The sequence below is a fragment of the Lolium rigidum genome, chromosome 5 (assembly GCF_022539505.1).
Source record: "Lolium rigidum isolate FL_2022 chromosome 5, APGP_CSIRO_Lrig_0.1, whole genome shotgun sequence".
Taxonomy (NCBI): Eukaryota; Viridiplantae; Streptophyta; class Magnoliopsida; order Poales; family Poaceae; genus Lolium; species Lolium rigidum.
In genome coordinates, this window is record NC_061512.1 from 241,153,581 (window position 1) to 241,174,400 (window position 20,820).

General features: G+C 41.5%; 1 protein-coding gene across 1 annotated transcript; it reads right to left on the reverse strand.

Moving 5' to 3' along the window:
• Positions 1 to 3,056: 3,056 nt before the first annotated feature.
• Positions 3,057 to 7,591, reverse strand: LOC124653812 (inositol-tetrakisphosphate 1-kinase 6). Its single transcript, XM_047192881.1, has 12 exons — positions 7,424 to 7,591; positions 7,037 to 7,072; positions 6,260 to 6,455; positions 5,997 to 6,085; positions 5,839 to 5,910; positions 5,556 to 5,758; positions 4,859 to 5,012; positions 4,546 to 4,659; positions 4,296 to 4,358; positions 3,856 to 3,992; positions 3,600 to 3,747; positions 3,057 to 3,446 (listed from the first exon to the last, which is right to left on the reverse strand). Exons 1-12 carry the CDS (start codon positions 7,574 to 7,576, stop codon positions 3,300 to 3,302), a joined length of 1,512 nt encoding a protein of 503 aa, XP_047048837.1. The 5' UTR covers positions 7,577 to 7,591; the 3' UTR covers positions 3,057 to 3,299.
• Positions 7,592 to 20,820: the final 13,229 nt, after the last annotated feature.

Here is a 20,820-nt window from a genome sequence, read left to right on the forward strand (position 1 = left end):
TAAAATACCTTGAGAAATCATTATAAATGAACCAATGTCGATATGGAACACAATTATATTGGACACCACCTGCCCATGTGGGCCACTATCGATGTTGTCATCGAGCTTCATCGTCACCACTCCTCGAGCCAACGACTCCTACTTCACTTTTGATGACCAATTTATACTTAGAATTATTTTGAAACTTTTAATTTCACATTTTCGTTGAATTTGGGAGAAATAAAAATGAACACAATAGAGCTAGTGAAAGAGTGATCCAGAAAACCATTCTCACCTTGGTCACTGCTATTGAACAAAATCTTGCGGAACAAAAAGTACCGAAAAACTTCATTTTACAAGAAGCATTATCATTTGTGTAAGGCTTTGATTGCCGTATATATTCAAGCATGCAAACGCTTGCTGATGCAACACGTCGTGGCTAATTGGCGGCCAAATTGGCAGGGACTACACCTGATTTTCGTGTGGACCATGTATACCTGGTTAGATAAGAAAATGAAGCAGTTGTACTTATGCTACATATGACTAGCAACATCTGAACTTCGATAAAACTATTTGAGCATAACACATAATATGAGATTGCATCCATGAACAGGGGAATAAAAAGGAGAAAAAAAACAAATATGATAACTGTTGATTCTGCCTACAGGCTAGGTCAAAATATCACAATAACACGAGTAATGACAACTTGAAATTTGCTTTTGTTGAAATAGTGCTTCTTTGGTGCTAACATCAAATTTACATCTTGATTGAATCATTGTTGGCCCGTCATTCATTTTGTTCCAAGCTCTGCATGCATGGTGCAAATCTCCATTACAAAATATGAACAAGCTTTTCGAATTAACAGTATTCTGCATAGATTCACGCAACTGAGAACTGAAGCCAGAATGCTGAATGCCGGCAGCTAAGCTGCCAGTTTCTTTGCATGGCTTCCAAGCTTTTGTTGCCTCGGCTGCTCTTTCTCCCCGCCAGCTCTCCTCCTCCCCTTCCCCACCGCCGCTGCCTCAGCAACACGGACAGTGTTACCGGTGGCCGGCTCACCTCCAGCTCTGCTCCTTCCTCTTGCCGCCGCTGGAATCGACGGATCCTTGCCGGTGCCCGTTGCTGCAGCAGGTTGACGTGACACTCTTCTAGTGGCGCTGCTGTTGCCGGCATCCACCTTCAGATCCTTTGCACCAGTCGAAGGGTCCTTGGTCCGAGCTCTCGGCGTAGCCACTCCAGCGTTCTTCGTCAGCGGCTTGTTAGCGATGTTCTTGGCTGCATTCGTGCTGCCTGGGACAACGGGCTTCTTGCCTGAAGAGGTTTTCTTAGCTGCTTTGGTGTCTGTAGTAGGAACTGCCACTGCATTGTGAGGCCTGCTTCCCAGAGGTGTGTAGCTTGATCTCTTATCTATCTTGTAAGCTGAGGTATCCTCGTTGGAGAAGGCAGGGGATGCTCTGGTGGTGAGGGATTTCTTTGGTGATGAAGAGTTTGGTCTCGCCGTTGGAGTGGCAGACTTTGAGGAGCTGGATGTCGTAGGAGATTCAGACTTCGTTGATGTATTACTACTGGGTGCCTCCAGCTTTCCTGAGAGCTGTCAAAGTTTCACAATCTCAAACAGTAAGATCAACGGAAAAGATGAATAAATTGCAAAAGGATAGCTTCTCTCTCTTTTTGGCTTGGCACAACTTCCTTGGTCGCCTGTGTGGTATTAGAACATGTTCTGAAATCGTGATGGTGGTATTTCAACTTGGTGAGTGGTGAATGGTAGGTAAATCACTTTGATAATGTGTAGTGATTGTTTTTCTTTGTACAACGCGAGTGAGAGCTGCATGTCATCTATACTAAGCATGTAAAGTGAAAGTTTTGTTACTATTGTGATGAGTCAATAGTCATCATACCCTTGAAGTTTTAAGTACTTGAAGGATAGGCAACTCCCTCTGAAAAACCATTTGGCAGGAATCAGCTTCCATCTCAAGGGAGGCGAACAGCGGGGTGGCTGGAGGAGTCTTGAGCCTGAAATGAACTGTTCTGTTTCAAAATATGCAGCACGTAGAAAGAATAATGTGAACTGTAAGCAACTTCATCTTTACCAGTCGTAATCATTCTTCTCGCCATCTGTTAGGAGGTAATTTCTCTTCCCTGACGCAAGTTTGTACATACGGCGGTCTCCTATATTCAGTCAACCAAAACACGCCAATCAGATTATCCATCTTCCAAGCAAAGATGTGTATTAGTTTCCCTAGATCTTGCTCATCATCTACTGAAATCAGCTACTCGAGACCTCATGTTAGCTCCAGATGGCAATAGTAGAAGAAAAAAATACTTGCATCTCATGACAAATGGACAGGTGAAGAAACAAAAATCTGACCTTGGATAGCTTCAAACTCCATAGAGAACATTGGTTCAAGGAGATTCATATCCTTTACTTGATCATGTTTGTACAGTTCCCCGAAGAGAACCAAGCTCTCGTCTTCACCTTTCCGCGCCGGAGCTGCAGATGCGCCCCTCGCCATGCCAGCTGCCCTCTTCATGAGGTCCATTCTACACAAGGAGTGAACAGCTAAGGAAGGTGCCGAGGCGCAGGAGAGCAGATTGCATATAATGCAAATACAGTGGCAGAAGCTTACCTGAATAGTTAAGGGGTTCATTCGAAGAAAAAAAAGTGAAGGGCCAAAAAATGGGCCGGCAATCCTGAAAATTTCCCTGGAGCACCACGCAATCTGTACAAATGTAACAAATCTGGTGGTGAAAGGGACAGAGATACAACCGAATGGAAAGCATTATTAGAATAGATGATTCATTTATCAAGTGTTCCTTTCTCCTTGGCCTCCACATGGCACAAATCTATTCAGTTTCAATCTTTCATAAGGAAAGCAGGATTTTCTGAAGAAACATGTCGCATCCATTTGTATCCTGATGATGTAATTCAGAAACAAGAACACAACAGATACAAAGAGAACCGAGTCAACCGACATCGACAGGTTGCATGGTCCATGCAGAGCAGCAGTAAATCATGTCATATCCATTGCAGTGAGGTGTCTACAGGCCACTCGCATTCATATGGAAATCATACAACATACAACAAAAGAAGGAGGTTAAACTTAATTGAACTGATCCACAATTGAGCTTTATTTCTGTTTTCGTTCCTGGATTATTTGTGTACATCTCCGCCTGCAAAGTTTCGAAGTACTCTACGATTCTAAGAGACAAGCTGTTGCTTCTAGACAGCGAGTCAACTCAACACAAAGGAGTAGTGTTCTCCACCAAATGGTGTGGATGTCGTCGCCGATATTGTATATGATTTTCATCGAGGCTTTTGGCTAAGTTTGTCCCTTCCCTTTCTTCGACTCGTATGACTGCCTGATTGCATCCCAGAACGCGGGCATCGCCTCAGAGTCAGGAACTTCTTTGAAGGATGGAAGATAGTTTAGGTCCACTATGACATGGTCTCCAGTACCCTCTTGAACCTGCAATATCCAAATGCTGGTTTTTACAATTCCAAAGTAGAATGTGCCAGATGAAGACATGGTGGCGACTGGAGGTGAAGAACCTACTCTTTGTAGCTTTCCTAGATTCTAAAAGCACCAAGTCATACAAAGACCACAAAAAGAAATACTTACGACAACATCAAACCCAAAAATCGTTAGTCCAAGTGATTCCCTAAGAAATTTTGCAGCCTTTTCCACTACATCGATGTCCAGAGATTTGTTATCTTGTACCCTGTTCTGCAGTAGCTGCTCCTTGGTAGCCACTGGAAGAGTCTTCAGACTGTGAAGGCAAATTCAACTATAATTTGGCATCAAAGCGTAAAATTCAACAGATGAATGTGAAAGGCATCCAATACCGTGCCAATACATAAAACTGTTCCTAGTGTACCTGTTAAACGTAAGAGGTTCATCTCCTGATGACGATTTTAGCAAACTTGCATTGGGCATGGAGTTCTTGACGGCATGGAAAACCTTGTCTCCAATTACATAAAATTTAAATATCTTGGATCCATGATCAATGTATTCCTACATCACACAAATAAAATCTACACATTTCAGTTCGTAAACTGTAGTTAATAGGCACAGAGCTGCAGAGTGAAGTGAGAAGTTGAAGCACAGAACTCAACAGGACAGGAAGTCAACATGAGATGTCTAAAAGTGTCAAGGTTGCAGTACATAGTGATGTGAAAAGTTAGTAACATAGTACTGTAGGGTGAAGATGCGAAATGATTAACTGTCAGAACATATAATGCATGCATTAAGAGTCTATCAGAGATGCCTATTTCCCTGCAAGACATCATCAGAGGGAGAAAAGGCAGAAAGTTCTACCTGTAGAATAGCTGGAAGAGGCACACTAAGGTTGCTAAATTCTTCGACTTGAAAAACTAATGCCTGCAGACAACAATTTTCAGTCAGATGCATAAGAAAAACAAATTCAACCCTGGCTAAAAGGGATTAAGTAGCACAATGTGTGCCCTAACCATCTTCATGTGAATGGTGACGAGAGGATATGACTGGAAATTCATGCATACCACAACATTCAACTGATACATGAATAAATACAAAGAGAACAAGCTACCATATTGTGCGCATCCGCAACTCCACATGCTACTTGTGGCTTCACAATGAGTGGAAATGATAAATTAGTTTCCGCCAGTTGCTTCTGTAACTCACTGCCATGGAAGTTTTTTACCTGAGTTATAAAATAGCAAGGAAACTCAATACGCAAGACAAAGTTAATCATAGGTAAGCTTAAGAAAAATGCAAGACAAATAAATGCTCTTTAGAAGTGCAATAAAACAGGATCGTCTAAAGATGGGAGATGTCAGTAACAAACAACATAAAAGCACTAAAGTCAGACTTCTGCATAAGTGTATTTCAGATAAAAGGACCTTCAACGAATGGGGTGCTCTGAGTTTGGGCCTTCCTTCAGTGCCAAGTTCTTGCAATCTAACTAGAATTTCTTGAATCTGAAGACGATCCAACAATGGGGAAATGTTTTTGAATGGATCAATGATACAAAAATCAGGGTACTCTTCCATAAACCTGCTTAACAAAGAGGGTTTTAGTGAAAACATAACCTTTTTAACTGCTCAAAAATAGTAAACTAAGATTATCAATTATTATACAGCAAGTTATCAAATACATATGCTCATGCATCAAAAAGGGACACTATTAGACGTGTTTGCTATTTGTTGCTTTGGTAATGATATCCCATGTACATATCTTCATATCAAACTACCATCACATATGTTCCTTCAAAAAGAACCTCAAGTGGCAATCTATCTTTTCCATTGCATTGTTTGTTCCTTCTTTAGTGAAACACAAGTAGATGGTAGCAATTTCAAAACCTGACCAGATAAAAAACAAACAATTGCACCAATAGAGTACAAGCTAAGAACTGTGCATTAGGTTTTACACTGTATTTGTAGGCACTTTTCAATAATTGGGTTGCTCCTATGCAAATCTTTTTAATACAGAAAAATTAGTACTACCGAGACTCCACAAAGCATGGTTCAGTTAAAAAAGATATGCATAGAACATATTAACATGTAAATCCATTGGATTACCTCCTGCGAATCTTACTACCTTATAATTTCAGACATTCCTGCAGAAAATGAGATCCCCTTGGGAAAACTGATGGAGCAGTCTGGGTCAATGCTGACGATCTCATCAGTCATTTTGTGGAGGATCATGTCAACTTCATTAAGTTGAGAAGCTAAAGGAAGTTCAAATGAGAGTGGGACGAAGATAAGCCCATTTTTACTAGGATAAAGGGGGAATGCTCCTCTCTGCAACCATATAGGAACAATGATGCACCAGTAGAGATCAAATACTATGAAGTCAGTAACATACACTATATAAAACTTGCCTTGGCGAAGTCTTGTTCACGGGATTGTTTCATTGCATAGCCAACCATCAAAACAGATGAGCTAGATATTTCCTGAACAAAAGCACTTGTAAATTCAAAGTTACTGCACAACACGAATATAAGGGAAATGCCTAAGTAGAGACCAATAGCAATTTCACCTTTTTTATTAAAGTAGCCAAAGTGAGAAGCAGCTCTTCAAGCTTGCTAATATTTACAACTTCAGAATCCTCTGTTCCGCGTTCATTATCTGGATCAAAAAGAAGAATATCAGTAGCCCCCATAGGGCAAAAATAACACCTTCTAATATGTAAAACAGCATGAGTTACACAGAAGTATATCATGAATGAAGTACTGATGCAAAATGACTCGCTGGGAACAGCACGAGAAGGACAATTATCATCTCATCCTGATGTATGCTTACCTACAGCAATAACCCTCCACTTATGACTCTGAAGGGCAGAACACAAATCTTCATCCACTCTGGAAGTAGCATAAAAACAGGAACTTGATCTGCTCCATTCTAACATCGACTCATCTAGTAAAATGTTCCCACTTGGAGCAGGTAGTAATGTATATCCAAAGGAGTGCACATTTGCTGTCTTTTCCAGAAAATCTGACTAATAAAAGCAACAGAAAATCCCTGTGTAAGCATATACTACTTTAAAAACGATGTAATACACTTACAGCGTAATGCCTTGTAGAAAAAGGGGAATATAGTGTTGCAAACTTGCGATGGCAGGGATTTATTTCATTGAGGATAATATAAAAATATTAGCACAGTAGACTGAGAGTTAGGAAAGGTTTTGGCCAGAAATGTTGCAAGTTTTAACTGCACAACGGGTACCAAGAGTATACCTTTTCAGATATCAAGAGTGATAAGTGCAAGTGCAGCATTTGGAAAAATCAATCTAGCCGGATATTTTGCAACAAGAGTCATCATGTCTACATCTTGAGTTTGTAGGGGCATATGGTGAAATATCTGGATATTGAGTGGCTTATAGAATGACTGTAAGTATGTTGGTTACCAAAGCTCTAAATGAAAGTGCCAAAAGATCTGAAGGGATCATGCGGCTTAACTTGTAACCACTTCCATTTTAAGTATACTATGTACAGACTCCATCATAAGCAGTATCACTGAGATGTATCAGAAACAATAATTATGAAAAAAAAAAAGTTCAAGACGGGATTAAACAGAGACCACATTCATTGGCATTTCCTTCGGACTGCAAATTGCCTGAAAAAAGTAGCAAGAGGAGCAGTCAGTTGCCTAGACATTTAATACATGTTCAAGCTTCATGACTTAATGACATGAACGTCAACGAACAATTACATCACATCATCACGACTTCACGAGGATACAATTAACCTACACTAACACCCATATCAATGGGGACATGTTACCCAGGTAACATTTCAACTAGTTGTGCTCAAAGAAATGAACGAATTCCCAAAATCGGTATATGCAATAGGCCATCGATACTAACTCGCTCAGAACCCAATAACACCAAGCAACGAGCTCCGGTGATCACACAATCATAGCACTTAACCGCAGATCGCGCGAACGGGTCAGGAGCAGAGCCCATACCACGCCGAGATTGGAGTAGCGCAGCCGCCGGAGCAGCGCCTCCGCCCCGGGCCGCAGAGCCGGCGCCACCTCCCCTGTACCGCCGCCCGCGACCGGATCGAGGAGGAGGAGGGACGCGTCCAGCACCAGCCGCACGGGTCGCTCGACGGCCATGGCTGCGGTGAGGTGGACGGGTTCGGGTTTCTGTTCTGTTGGGCGGTGGGGGTTGGGGCCGGACACGAGGAAGGAGAAGTTCTTGAGCGGTGGGGCCACGTGTCAGAGAGTCATGGTGGGACCCACGGACGCATGGCAGGCAGGTGGCGAAATGCGGAGAGCAACTTTTCCCTTTTTGCTTAGTATTTTATTTTGTGATTTAAGGTTGAGAATGGCTAGTGTTCCAGGGAATCTGATGCATTGTTTTGGCACAGAGATTTAATGCATATGGGCACCAGCTCTCTTTATATTAAAAAATGGAAATAATATTTTTAAGTTTAAAAAAATTATAATGTAGCCAGTAATACATCTCACAAACGAGAAATTTTTCAATTGCAAACAATGTGCAGTTTGGGCTCAAAAAATAATAAAAGTGTAGATCTGAGCATGGTGGATTTCAAATCTCTAAAAAAACAGACTATGTCTTGTGTAGCTCAGAATACAAAACATTTGAAATTGAGATTTTGCACATTAGTAAGATATATCATTAGCCACTTTTTAGAATTTTACTTCATAATTTTTCAAAACCTGCAAATATAAATTTTTAAAGTTCCTAACTGGTCGAGAGCACCAGTGCTCGGGAGCTAAAATGACTTTCCGATTGTCTTGAGGTTATTTTTTTGTTCCTACGAATTGAGAATGGCTAGTGTTCTAGGGAATGTAATCCATTGAGAAAACGCAGTACATGATAGAGGCATAGCCATCTCCATCGATTATAAAATATAGTTTAAAAAGTAAAAAAAAATCAAGGTCTTTAGGACTCCTTTGATTCATAGGATAGGAAAATATAGCAATATGAAAATCATAGGATTGAGATATCATGACTAGATGAATCCTATGAAAAGATGAGTTCCCTCTGATTATACCAAAGGAATTTTTTATGAGGTACGATCCAATGTTTTGTTCCTATAGAATTTACACTACAATATTTCTATAGAATGAACTCGTACAGAATATGTTCCTATGAATCATACAAGTTGTGTAGAAATAATTTTCATAGTATCTAAATTCTACGTAATTTTTATGTAAATCCTATAAATCAAAGGTGCCCTTAAACTCTTTTCTTCGTCTTTGACACAAGTTTTTCTAAAAGAGTCGAACATAGATACCAATCACAAACCTATAAATACCAAGAAAGGCTCTCCTACAATTTTAATTTGAACCGGAATACCAAAGCTACATGCACACATGCAACTATTAGAGTGGTTAATCAACATCGATAAGAGTACCGATATTAATATGCCAAGAAAAAGCAACCAAACAGCATGATCCATGTCACTAGCGAGTCAATACGCCATTGTTGAGGATGTAGCAGCGGGGCCAAATATTGCGAGGACAATCCTCCTCAGGTCAACTACGAGAAAATATCCAAAATCGGTTCGACGAAGCAAGATCTGGAATCCATACCTAGAAAATTGATATCTTTCAACACCACCATTAAGATCGGCAAGAAGATCTCATCGTCGAACGAAAGATTCAAATATCACTTAAGTAGATGATGTCTTTTTCATCGAGGCGGATGAGAAAAAAAAGATGGCTACGAAATCCCTAAAGTATTTCCAAATCCCTAAAATGACTAGTTTTATTAAAATTCCACACGTAGATCAGGTTTCTCACCCCTCCTGACGCCGATGAGGCCAGCAAGAAGAGGTGGTACCAGCATATGGACGATGTGGACGTGGAGGCGACACGGTTAGGGGAGCTCTTCTCATTTCGTTTTTCATTCTTGTTTTCATTTTGGATGAACTGGGTGAGAATTTATTTGAAAAAATATTAAACTCTTTTGGCTAAGTACTGCATGTTTATAAGTGAGTTTTTTTTGCAGTTGATGTTGATTCAAACAAACTAGTAATGCATTTATTAGTATTAGTTAGATATGTAAACAATCAATTCAAATTTCATAGAAAACAATGACATCCGATAGAGAGAACCGGACTGCTTCACTTTATATGTTTCTACTGACTAAAAAGCTAGAATGCAATTTAATGCGGAACAAAAATTTAGCCTAGAATATAGATTAAAATAGAATGGGGTACAATTAATACAAAATCATAATTTATATCTTCATAGTATATTTATATAATATGTATAATTATTGATACTTAAAAAACAGTAAAATTTTAACTAACTTGACTTAAAAATGAAACTTATTCAATGGAACGGATGGAGTATGCAGTGCTCCATTCATGAGTTCGTACAATGTTGCACCGATATTCTCCATAGAAGAAAAACAAGTAAAGGGCAAAACTCTGTTTTATTCGGGTAGCCATTACAAAACGAAATGACTTTGCTGTCCGATTTTTACAGCAAAAACATTTCGGTTGTGAAGTAAAAAAAAACTAGTCCGTATACAAAACTACTCCAAAATGCTCCTCAACATGATTTTTCTTCTAGCTACATGCAAAACTACGGAGCGTCAGACAGCAGCAAATCAGCAACGGTGCGTTCTTACGGGCCACCGATGCACGCGAGCACGCGCATGCTGCTGAACCTCCGGGACCTGGACACCCCGCGCCCGCTGGACGGCGGAGAAAGCTCGCCGGAGAGGTCCTCCGGCCGCGGCCGGTCATCGTCGTGCGAGAAACCGAGCCCGTCGGCTGCAGGACGCCGGACGGGGAACCGGCAGCTCTGGGACTGGTAGGCGCCGCCGACGTCGAAGCGCGCGTGCTCCCGCCCATGTGCCGCGCCACCGGGGACGACCAGGCGCTCGTAGCTGTCCGGCGCCCTCGTCCTCCGCTTCCTGAAGGCCGCGAAGACGAAAGGGAAGATCCCCTCCATTGCCGGCCGGCGTGCGCCAAGCTTTGTGTCTCGAGCAGGGGATGGATTTCTTGTTGATTTGTGTGGTTTGTTATCTGCAGGCAGGTGCACGAGATGAGATTGAGAGGAAATGAATTGGCGACGACAGCGCGCGCGCAGGTTTCTTATAGCGGGAGAAGAGGAGACAGACTAGAGTTTTGACTTGCGCATTTGTTAAATTTGTATCGGCATGATTGATGGCTGCAGGTTATGTCGATGGTTGCAACGAGCGGTAGACCATGCTGATGCATGTGACCACACGATCGATCGAGACCCGGGCAGGAACTTCCACATGTGCAGCAGTGGCATAGCACGATTTCTATCTGAATCTTTAATGGCCAGCATGGGCTAGCAGCTTACTAACCGAAATCAGTTGCGGATTGTCAGGAGGAGCGCGTCGTAGTACGTCACTGCATGCGACAATTCTTCATTTCTTCTTCTTGGATCAACTTTTATTTTAGAGCCATAAATATATTTTTTTCTTGAAGAATGCTGATTTTTAGACGGTAGACTTTGAGAACCCAGCTTTAAATTAACACCCCAAACGACCGATGTAATTAACAAGGGTGTAGAGAGTGAAAGATCAGAAACATGCTAAGATCGAAGATTACAGGCCGCACTGAGAACGAAGAACACAACACAACCAGAACAACGGCTCTAGCAGCAACTACTAGCACCTGTAGAACGCAAGAAGAAGCCCCTCCCCTACTATGGGCACTCCCGAAGCCTTGACACCATAAGTCCATGATTGAGAGCCGCTCAGGAGCACGACCAGAACGAAGAAAGACGACTGGTTCCAATGGAGGAAGAACACCGCCAGCCTCAAAGATGGACGAACAACCAGTTTCGCCAGGAAAATCCGGGCCTTGTCGCCACCCTTGCAACCAGTACCGCTGAAGGGACCCCTATCCCTCACTCAGGCTCGAGGGTGTCGAACTGCCGACAAGAAGTGCAGCAAAGGGTCAAACGACGCAGCTGTCGGGGGAATAACCCCCGGTAGGCTAATCGGGGCTTATGTTAGCCGGCATAAGGAAATTATGTTGGATAACTTAGGTTAATTCGCGGTATGGCATAAAGATTACCGGGGTAGGGGGAATCCGAAGTTCACCCATCCAGAATACCAACAAGAGATAGGGGTTTCCGGCTTAAGGGATCCCGGAAGCAAATCCGGCATAAGAATGCGAGATGCGAGTTACTAAAGATCGGGATACCAGAGGTATGCCGGTACTATGATCCGGAATGGGACCAACGGTCCACTGCAGGTCAAAGATCCGGTCGTCCATTACAAGATCAGGATGATATACGTAGGATCAACTTTATACGAAGCTCTGAAGCCAAAGTGAAGTGCTGACGATTAAACAGCCGTAGGCCGACCAAGGAGTGTGTCACCAGACAAGGGACGCAGAGGGGAGCGTCATGGCCAGAGCCAAAGGAGATTCATAAAGTAGGCTTAGGTAGGCATAGATTTCCATAGGGTTCCTTCCCTTGTAAGCCTCTTCTCCCCTATATAAGGAGAGGAGGGGTTCCCCTGTGCGGGACGACGGACAGATAGAGAAAACTGCCTCTGGTTTTAGTCGTACGGTTCATCTTCTACCTCTAGCTCTTCTTCTACCTCTGGACAAGTAGCTAAGTGAGATACCATGTAGCTCCTTGTTGAGATATTATACTACTAGCATGCAGGAATAGGGGCTTTAGCTCCTCACGAGGGCCCTGAACCTGGGTATATCGCCCGTATTCTTATTTGTATTCTTGTTCGTTCTCTCCATCTTACCCTCCTCCGGATCCTCTTGATCACATTCGGCCCCAACTTAAGTCATCCCATGGCATCTGTTGTTACACCACGACGACAGCAGCCGCGAGAAAAACCTGCAAACACCTTAGTTGAAGAACTTCAGCTCGAGCCATGGTAGGGTCTCACCTTGCACCGCTGCCCAAGTGAAGACCAACTCACTATACATTGGGGCTCCTCGTCCCAAGGCAGTGTCACCAAGAAGCTAGCTACGCTAAGGCGCCATCACTGTTCGGTCCAAAGGACCTAGGGTTTTCACCTGGGACCGAGGAGGGGAAGAAGGAATAGAGACCATCACGAACACCTCCAAGAAGGACTAGGAAACCTGTAGGAGTTGTCGTCGTAGGGTTGGCCACTGCTAGCCCGAGCTTTGGCTCGGTCTCCCAGAGCCCACCGCACCGATTGTATCATCTTTCCACCAACCCAGATCCGGCAGCCAACGGCTGGCCTCTCTAGAACCGGCGAAAGAGATGCACACTGATGACCCACAAGTATAGGGGGTATATCGTAGTATCTTCGATAAGTAAGAATGTCGATCCCAACGAGGAGCAGAAGGTGTTGACAAGCAGTTTCGATGAAGGTTTCACTGTAAATGCTCACGGACAAGTATTCAGGGGGGTTTTGATGTAACAGATGAAATAAATACGAGTAAGTAAAATGCGAGAGAAATAATTGCAGCGAGTGGCCCAATCCTTTTTAGCACAAAGGACAAGCCGGTTTGTTTACTTATAATGACCAAACGTTCTCGAGGACACACGGGATTTTAGTCTAATGCTTTCACTACATACGGCTAAATAATCTTCATTGTTATGATAAGTGTTGTGTGGGTGAACCTATGCTAATGTACTTGCCCTTCCTAGGACTAAATACATACTTGTGATTATACCCCTTGCAAGCATCCGCAACTACAAGAAAGTAATTAAGAATAAATCTAACCACAGCCTTAAACTCGAGATCCTGCGATCCCTCCCGCATCGATATACCAACGGGGTTCAGGTTTCGTCACTCCGGCAACCCCGCAATTAGCAAACGAATACAAGATGCATTCCCCTAGGCCCATAAATGGTGAAGTGTCATGTAGTCGACGTTCACATGACACCACTAGAAGAATAACACCACAACTTAAATATCACACCATTGAATATTACTCAACCATAGTTCACTACTAACATTTAGACTTCACCCATGTCCTCAAGAACTTAACGAACTACTCACGAGACATCATACGGAACATGATCGGAGGTGATATGATGATGAATAACAATCTGAACATAAACTTGGTTCAATGGTTTCACTCAATAGCATCAACAACAAGTAGAGATCGATACCGGGAGAGTTTCCCCTATCAAACAATCAAGATCAAACCCAAATTGCTACGGCGGTGACGAGGTGCTGCGGAGGAGATGGCGGTGATGACGGTGGAGATGATGATGATGGTGATGGAGATGATGTCCAGCTCGATGACGGTGACGATGGCGTCGATTTCCCCCTCCCGGAGGGAATTTCCCCGACGGATTCCCGCCCGCCGGAGAGCTCTTTTCTCTCGGTGTTCTCCGCCCCGCGAGGCGGGCCGTAACTCTTCGCGAGGTACCCCTTCCGGCTTAGGTTTTCGGGACGAAGGATTTCGCGAAGAAAAGGAGGCGAAAGGGGTCGTGGGCCCTCCACACCACGTGGCGGCGCGGCCGGGGCCTCGGGCCGCGCCGCCCTAGGGTGTGGGCCCACCCCGGCTCCTCCCGGCTCCTCCTTCCGGCTTCCTTCGTCATCTTGAAAAATAGGATTTTTGGTATAATTTCCTTCCACAGTTGATCTTCCGAAGTATTGCGTTCGACGGTGCTTTTTCCAGCAGAATCTCGGCTCCGGCGTTCGATCCTCCAATAATGATGAAACATGCAAAATAGATGAAATAACATAAGTATTGTGTCCCAATATGAAATATATCGATGAATAACGAGCAAATTATGATATAAAATAGTGATGCAATTTGGACGTATCAACTCCCCCAAGCTTAGACTTCGCTTGTCCCCAAGCGAAACCGAACTCGATAGACATGACCACATGTTTATGGAGTGAAGAGTCGATAAATAAAATACGGACAAGAAGCATCATATTCATTCACACAGGACATTATAGTAAACAATCTCTTATAACTCATATTGAAACAAGTATAAGGTAATCACAAGTAAAGGTGCATAAGAAATCATCATTGGTGATGGCAAACTTCGTTCTTGGTCAGAGAACAATTAATATATTTATCTCATTGAGCAGCGCTCTCATACTAAAGTTTATAAGGCACAACTTGCATACTCAATCATAATGGTCTCTTCATAATCATTGATAACTTGCAAAGCTATATTCATTCAGATAAAACTTGTACTAAACAAGAAAGAATAAAAGACATGATGTAGCAAATCACAATATAATGGTTTGATCACAACTACTCAAATGCTTGCTTGAGATGGAGAGAAATAGGTTTATCGACTCAACATAAAGTAAAAGACAGTGCCCTTCGCAGAGGAAGCAGGGATTAAATCATGTGCTAGAGCTTTTTCAGCTTTGAAATCATATAAAGATAATAAAAGTAACATTTTGAGAGGTGTTTGTTGTTGTCAACGACCGGTAGCGGGTACTCTAACCCCCTCGCCAAACAAACCTCCAAAGAGCGGCTCCCATGAAGGACGTTATCTCTACCGACAAGGTAGATCATCCCTCTTCTCTTTTGTTTACACATGTATTTTAGTTTATTTAAGGGTTGACACTCCTCCCAACCTTTGCTTACACAAGCCATGGCTAACCGAATCCTCGGGTGCCTTCCAACAATCTCATACCATGGAGGAGTGTCTATTGCAAAATTAAGTTGCTTACTGATGAATCAGGGCAAAATATGTGAAGAGAATTATTAATGAAAGTTAATTAATTGGGGCTGGGAACCCCGTTGCCGACTCTTATTGCAAAATTATAGGATAAGTGGATGAAGCCACTAGTCCATTAGTGGAGGCTGCCTAACAAGACCGAAAGATAAAACACCACATACTTCCTCATGAGCTATAAAACATTGACACAAATAAGAAGTAATAAGTTTTGAATTGTTCGAAGGTAGCACATGAAGTATTTACTTGGAATGGCAGAAAATACCATGCGAGTAGGTAGGTATGGTGGACACAAATGACATAGGTTTGGGTTAAGGTTTGGATGCACGAGAAGTATTCCCTCTCAGTGCGGTGTCTTTGGCTAGCAAGGTTAATTAGCAAGCATAAGAGTCGAGGGAAACAAACAAATATACATATGATAGAAACAATCATGCATCTTCCTTGTAAGCACAAACAATTTTAACTTCGAATAATGAGCTATGAGCTAACAAGAAAGACAATGAAACATCTACATGTATTTCTCTTTTCTATTTAAACCTCAAAGCGTTGTTGCTATTGACCAATGCTAAGTTTGCCAAAACCAAATAGATTTATTCAATGCTCCCAAAGTGATACCTATACTAACAACAAGACGAATCATATGGCGTAAAGTGCAAACTAAAATAAGATGTGCAATATGTAAATGATAAGACTTCTCATTAATATTCCATATCGATAACTCGCACCAAGGGATACATAGACAACTAAAGGAGAGATACTTCCAAACGCAACCCATCTCATATGATAACTTCCCTACTCATGATATGACACTACTTGACAATAAAAGTAAAAGATAGTGATAATGTGATACCGCGGCACTCCCCCAAGCTTGGAACAAACCAAGGGGATGCCAATACCGATGATGAATTACTCCTTCGGCGATGGTGGTGATGAATTCTCGACCAGCCTTCTCAATAAGCTCCCGAAGCTCGTCAATCCTGTATATGAGATTGCGAATCATCTCTCGAATTGTGCTCGACGCGGTTAGAGAGTCCGTCTAATGGCGAGTCCCAGCTCTTGGAGTTATTTCCCCACTCTTCAGCCTCGAGCTCCTTTTCTCCTGCAGTTGTTAGAGCGATCTATATCCCACCGGCTAGGCAATGCTGCCTTGGGAGTTCCTTCAATTTGATTATTGAAAATTAGATTGCGGAAGGGATGATGAGTGCTCGATGGAGATGTTTTCGAAGCTAGATAATGACGTGGAACCGCTCCTCCAGGTGCGAATTCTTGCGCTCTTGTTTGCACCGAAAGTGTTGTCCACCACCTTGATGCTTGCAATGGTAGCACGCGGGTGTGCGCGCGAATCTTCCTTCACCTCTTCTTCATCCTCTTCCTTGACGTCCTTGTCTTCCTCTTTCCACCCAAGATCTCGATCTTCTTCATCTGGAAACTCCTTGCCCTTGTTCTTGGAGACCATGGTGCTTCTAAAACTGAAAACAGATCCTCACAGAAACAGCTCGAAGCAAAACACGTCGAAAACACGATATACGGACCTCCAGGGGTCCGGGGAATTATATAGCAAAAATTTTCTCGGCAAAAGGAAAGTACCAGATCGAACCAGAGTCGAAAAGGGGCGACGGGGCGGCCAAACCATAGGGCGGCGCGGCCCGGGTCAGGCCGCGCCGGCCTATGGTGCCACGCCCTCGTGCGTCCTTTCCACTCCGTTTCGAACTCGTAATTTCTCATATTTTCCAAAAACAGCAAAAATATAGTTCGGAAAATAAATTGCGTACTTTTCATTACCAGTGCTGTTACCTATTCGAAGTTGAGTTCTGGCAGACTGTCAATTTGTCCTTTGATGAAAGCTTCCGGTGTTTCCACTCGAATAATATCAACATCAACATTGTAAGAATCACCCGAGATATAATGCTTGAGTCTTTGTCCATTCACCACTTGCGTAGCATTGCCTTGGAGAGAGCTAATCTTGATTGCTCCCGAGCGATACACCTCCTCGACAACATATGGTCCTTCCCATTTCGAGAGTAATTTCCCCGCAAAGAATCCGAGACGAGACCGATACAATAGGACTTTATCCCCAATATTAAACTCTCTTTTGATGATCCTCCTATCATGCCATTTTTTAACTTTTTCTTTAAAGAGTTTAGCATTTTCATAAGCTTCGCTTCTCCATTCATCTAGAGAACTTAATTGTAACAACCTCTTATCACCGGCAAGTTTAGGATCTTTATTTAATTCTCTAACAACCCTATAAGCTTTGTGTTCTAACTCTAAAGGTAAATGACAAGCTTTTCCGTAAACCATTTTATAAGGTGACATTCCCATGGGGTTTTTATAAGCAGTTCTATAAGCCCATAGTGCATCCTTCAATTTACTAGCCCAATTCTTTCTAGATTTATTAACGGTTTTCTGCAAGATAGATTTAATCTCTCTATTTGATAACTCTACTTGACCACTAGTTTGAGGATGATAAGCGGAAGCAATTCTATGATTAATACCATACTTAGCAAGAGTTTTTCTAAAACCTCCATGAATAAAATGAGAACCTCCATCAGCCATAATATATCTAGGTACTCCAAATCTAGGAAAAATAATATCTAAAAGCATTTTTAAAGAGGTCTCACCATCAAGCACTTTTTGTAGGTATGGCTTCCACCCATTTAGTAACATAATCAACAAGCAACAAGTATATGAGTGTTACCTTTTGAAGAGGGAAAAGGTCCCATGAAGTCAAATCCCCAACAATCAAACGGTTCAATAACAAGAGTATAATTCATTGGCATTTCATTACGTCCGGAGATATTACCAACCCTTTGGCATTCATCACAAGATAAAATAAACTTTCTCGCATCCTTGAAGAGAGTTGGCCAATAAAAACCTGATTGCAAAACCTTTTGCGCGGTTCTTTCTCCGGCGTGATGTCCTCCATAAGCACTACCATGACATTTACTCAATATCTCTTGTTGTTCATATTCGGGGACACATCTTCGCATAATACCATCCACTCCTTCTTTATATAAGTGTGGGTCATCCCGCAAATAATGCCTCAAATCATAAAAGAATTTCCTCCTTTGCCTGAGCTGAAAAGGTTGGAGGCAAGTACTTGGAAACAATAAAGTTAGCATAATCAAGCATACCATGGACCTGTCTCGCGAGCTCACCTTTATTACAGCCAATTGTTCATTTGGAAAACTATCATTAACAGGAACAGGATCATAAGCAATATTTTCCAATCTAGACAAATTATCAAGCAACAGGATTATCAAGCACCTTTCCTATCTACAATATGTAAATCAAATTCTTGCAACAGAAGTACCCATCTAATAAGCCTTGGCTTAGCATCTTTCTTTGTCATAAGGTATCTAATTGCAGCATGATCAGTATGAATAGTAACTTTTGAATCAACAATATAAGATCTGAATTTATCACAAGCAAAGACTACAGCTAATAATTCTTTTTCAGTTGTAGCATAATTTCTTTGAGCAGCATCAAGGGTTTTACTAGCATAATGAATAACATTCAGTTTTTTATCTACTCGCTGTCCAAGAACAGCGCCTACAGCAAAATCACTAGCGTCACACATAATTTCAAATGGTAAATTCCAGTCAGGGGGTTCAACTATAGGAGCAGTTGTTAAGGCTTTCTTAAGAGTTTCAAAAGCTTCCTTACAATCATCATCAAAAACAAACGGTACATCTTTTTGAAGAAGATTAGTAAGAGGCTTTGAAATCTTGGAGAAATCTTTAATAAATCTCCTATAAAACCCAGCATGACCAAGAACACTACGAATACCTTTTACATCCCCCGGATAGGGCATCTTCTCAATTGCTTCAACTTTAGCTCTATCAACTTCAATACCTCTTTCAGAAATTTTATGTCCCAATACAATTCCTTCATTAACCATAAAGTGGCATTTCTCCCAATTAAGAACAAGATTAGTTTCTTCACATCTCCGCAAAACTTTATCAAGATTTCGCAAACAACTATCAAATGAATTCCCATAGACAGAAAAATCATCCATGAATACCTCTACAATACTCTCACAAAAACCATGAAAAATAGCAGACATGCATCTTTGAAAAGTAGCAGGAGCATTACATAAACCAAAAGGCATACGCCTATAAGCATAAGTTCCATAGGGACAAGTAAAAGTGGTTTTCTCTTGATCTTTAGCTTTAACAGCAATTTGTGAAAACCTAGAATATCCATCAAGAAAGCAAAAATGAGTATTTTTAGACAATCTTTCTAGCATTTGATCAATAAATGGTAAAGGGTAATGATCTTTCTTAGTAACTTTATTAACTTTTCGAAAATCAATGCACATTCTATACCCTACAACTACTCTTTGAGGAATGAGCTCATCATTATCATTAGGCACAACAATCATACCTCCTTTCTTGGGAACGCAATGCACAGGACTAACCCATCTACTATCAGCAATAGGATATATAATACCAGCTTCAAGAAGTCGTAATACCTCATTCCTTACCACTTCCTTCATCTTCGGAATTAGACGACGCTGAGGTTCAACAACAGTGCTTTGCATCATCTTCCATATTAATAGCATGTTGGCAAATAGATGGAGAAATCCCCTTTAAATCATCAAGAGTGTAGCCAATAGCTCCTCGGTGTTTCTTCAATATTCCCAATAACCTTTCTTCTTCAAACTCGAAAGCTTAGAACTAATAATAACAGGATATATTTTCTTATCATCAATATGAGCATATTTAAGATTATCAGGTAAAGGCTTTAAATCAAAAACAGGATCTTCCTTTGGTGGCGGTGTTGTACCCAAATCTTCCACCGGTAAATCATGCTTGAGAATAGGTTGGCGAAGAAAAATTTCCTCAAGTTCATCTCTTTCTTTCCTAAAAATTTCACTCTCGCTATCCTCCAAATGTTGCTGCAAAGGATTGTTAGGAACAAGAACAATAGATGCACATTGCTCCATTTTAAAATCATTACTAGGCAAATCAGATTTATAAGGAGTTTTAGTAAATTTAGAGAAGTTAAACTCATAAGATTCACCAGCAAATTTAGTCAAAATTTTCTCTTTCTTGCAATCTATAATAGCTCCACAAGTATTTAGAAAAGGTCTACCAAAAATAATAGGACAATAATCACTAGCAAGCAGAACCTAGTACCAAAAAGTCAGCAGGATATTTAATCTTACCGCATAAGACTTCCACATCTCGAACAATACCAATTGGTGAAATAGTTTCTCTATTAGCCAGCTGAATAACCACATCAATATCTTCAAGTTCACAAGAATCAATTCCGTGCATAATCTCCGTGTAAAGCTCATACGGAATAGCACTAACACTTGCACCAATATCACATAATCCATAATAGCAATGATCACCAATTTTAACGGACATCATAGGAACACTAGCTTGTTTGGGTTTATTAGGATGTGAAACAATATTAGAAGCATCTTCACAGAAAATAATATGACCATCCTCCACATTTTCGAGTCACAAGATCTTTAACTATTGCAACAACAGAGTTCAACTTTTATTTGTTCTTCAGTGTTCTACAGTGTTTCTTTTCACTTTTATGAACTGCACTATTTATAACAGAGTACTCTTTCATTTTAGCAAGAAAAGGAGTTTTTTCAATATAAGCTTCAGGAATAACGCGATCAGCGGTTTCAATTACAACACACTTATTAATAGATGAATCAATTTTATCTTTATACGGTTCATGATACTTATCAAAATTCTTCTTTGGCAATTCATAATGAGAGGCAAAAGCTT

Coding starts and splice junctions, on each gene's coding strand:
- LOC124653812 (XM_047192881.1), bottom strand. CDS start 7,576: ATGGCCGTCGAGCGACCCGTGCGGCTGGTGCTGGACGCGTCCCTCCTC. Junction 7,073..7,423: donor GCTACTCCAATCTCGGCGTG/GTATGGGCTCTG, acceptor TACTTTTTTCAG/GCAATTTGCAGTCCGAAGGA. Junction 6,086..6,259: donor GTGGAGGGTTATTGCTGTAG/GTAAGCATACAT, acceptor TTTTTGATCCAG/ATAATGAACGCGGAACAGAG.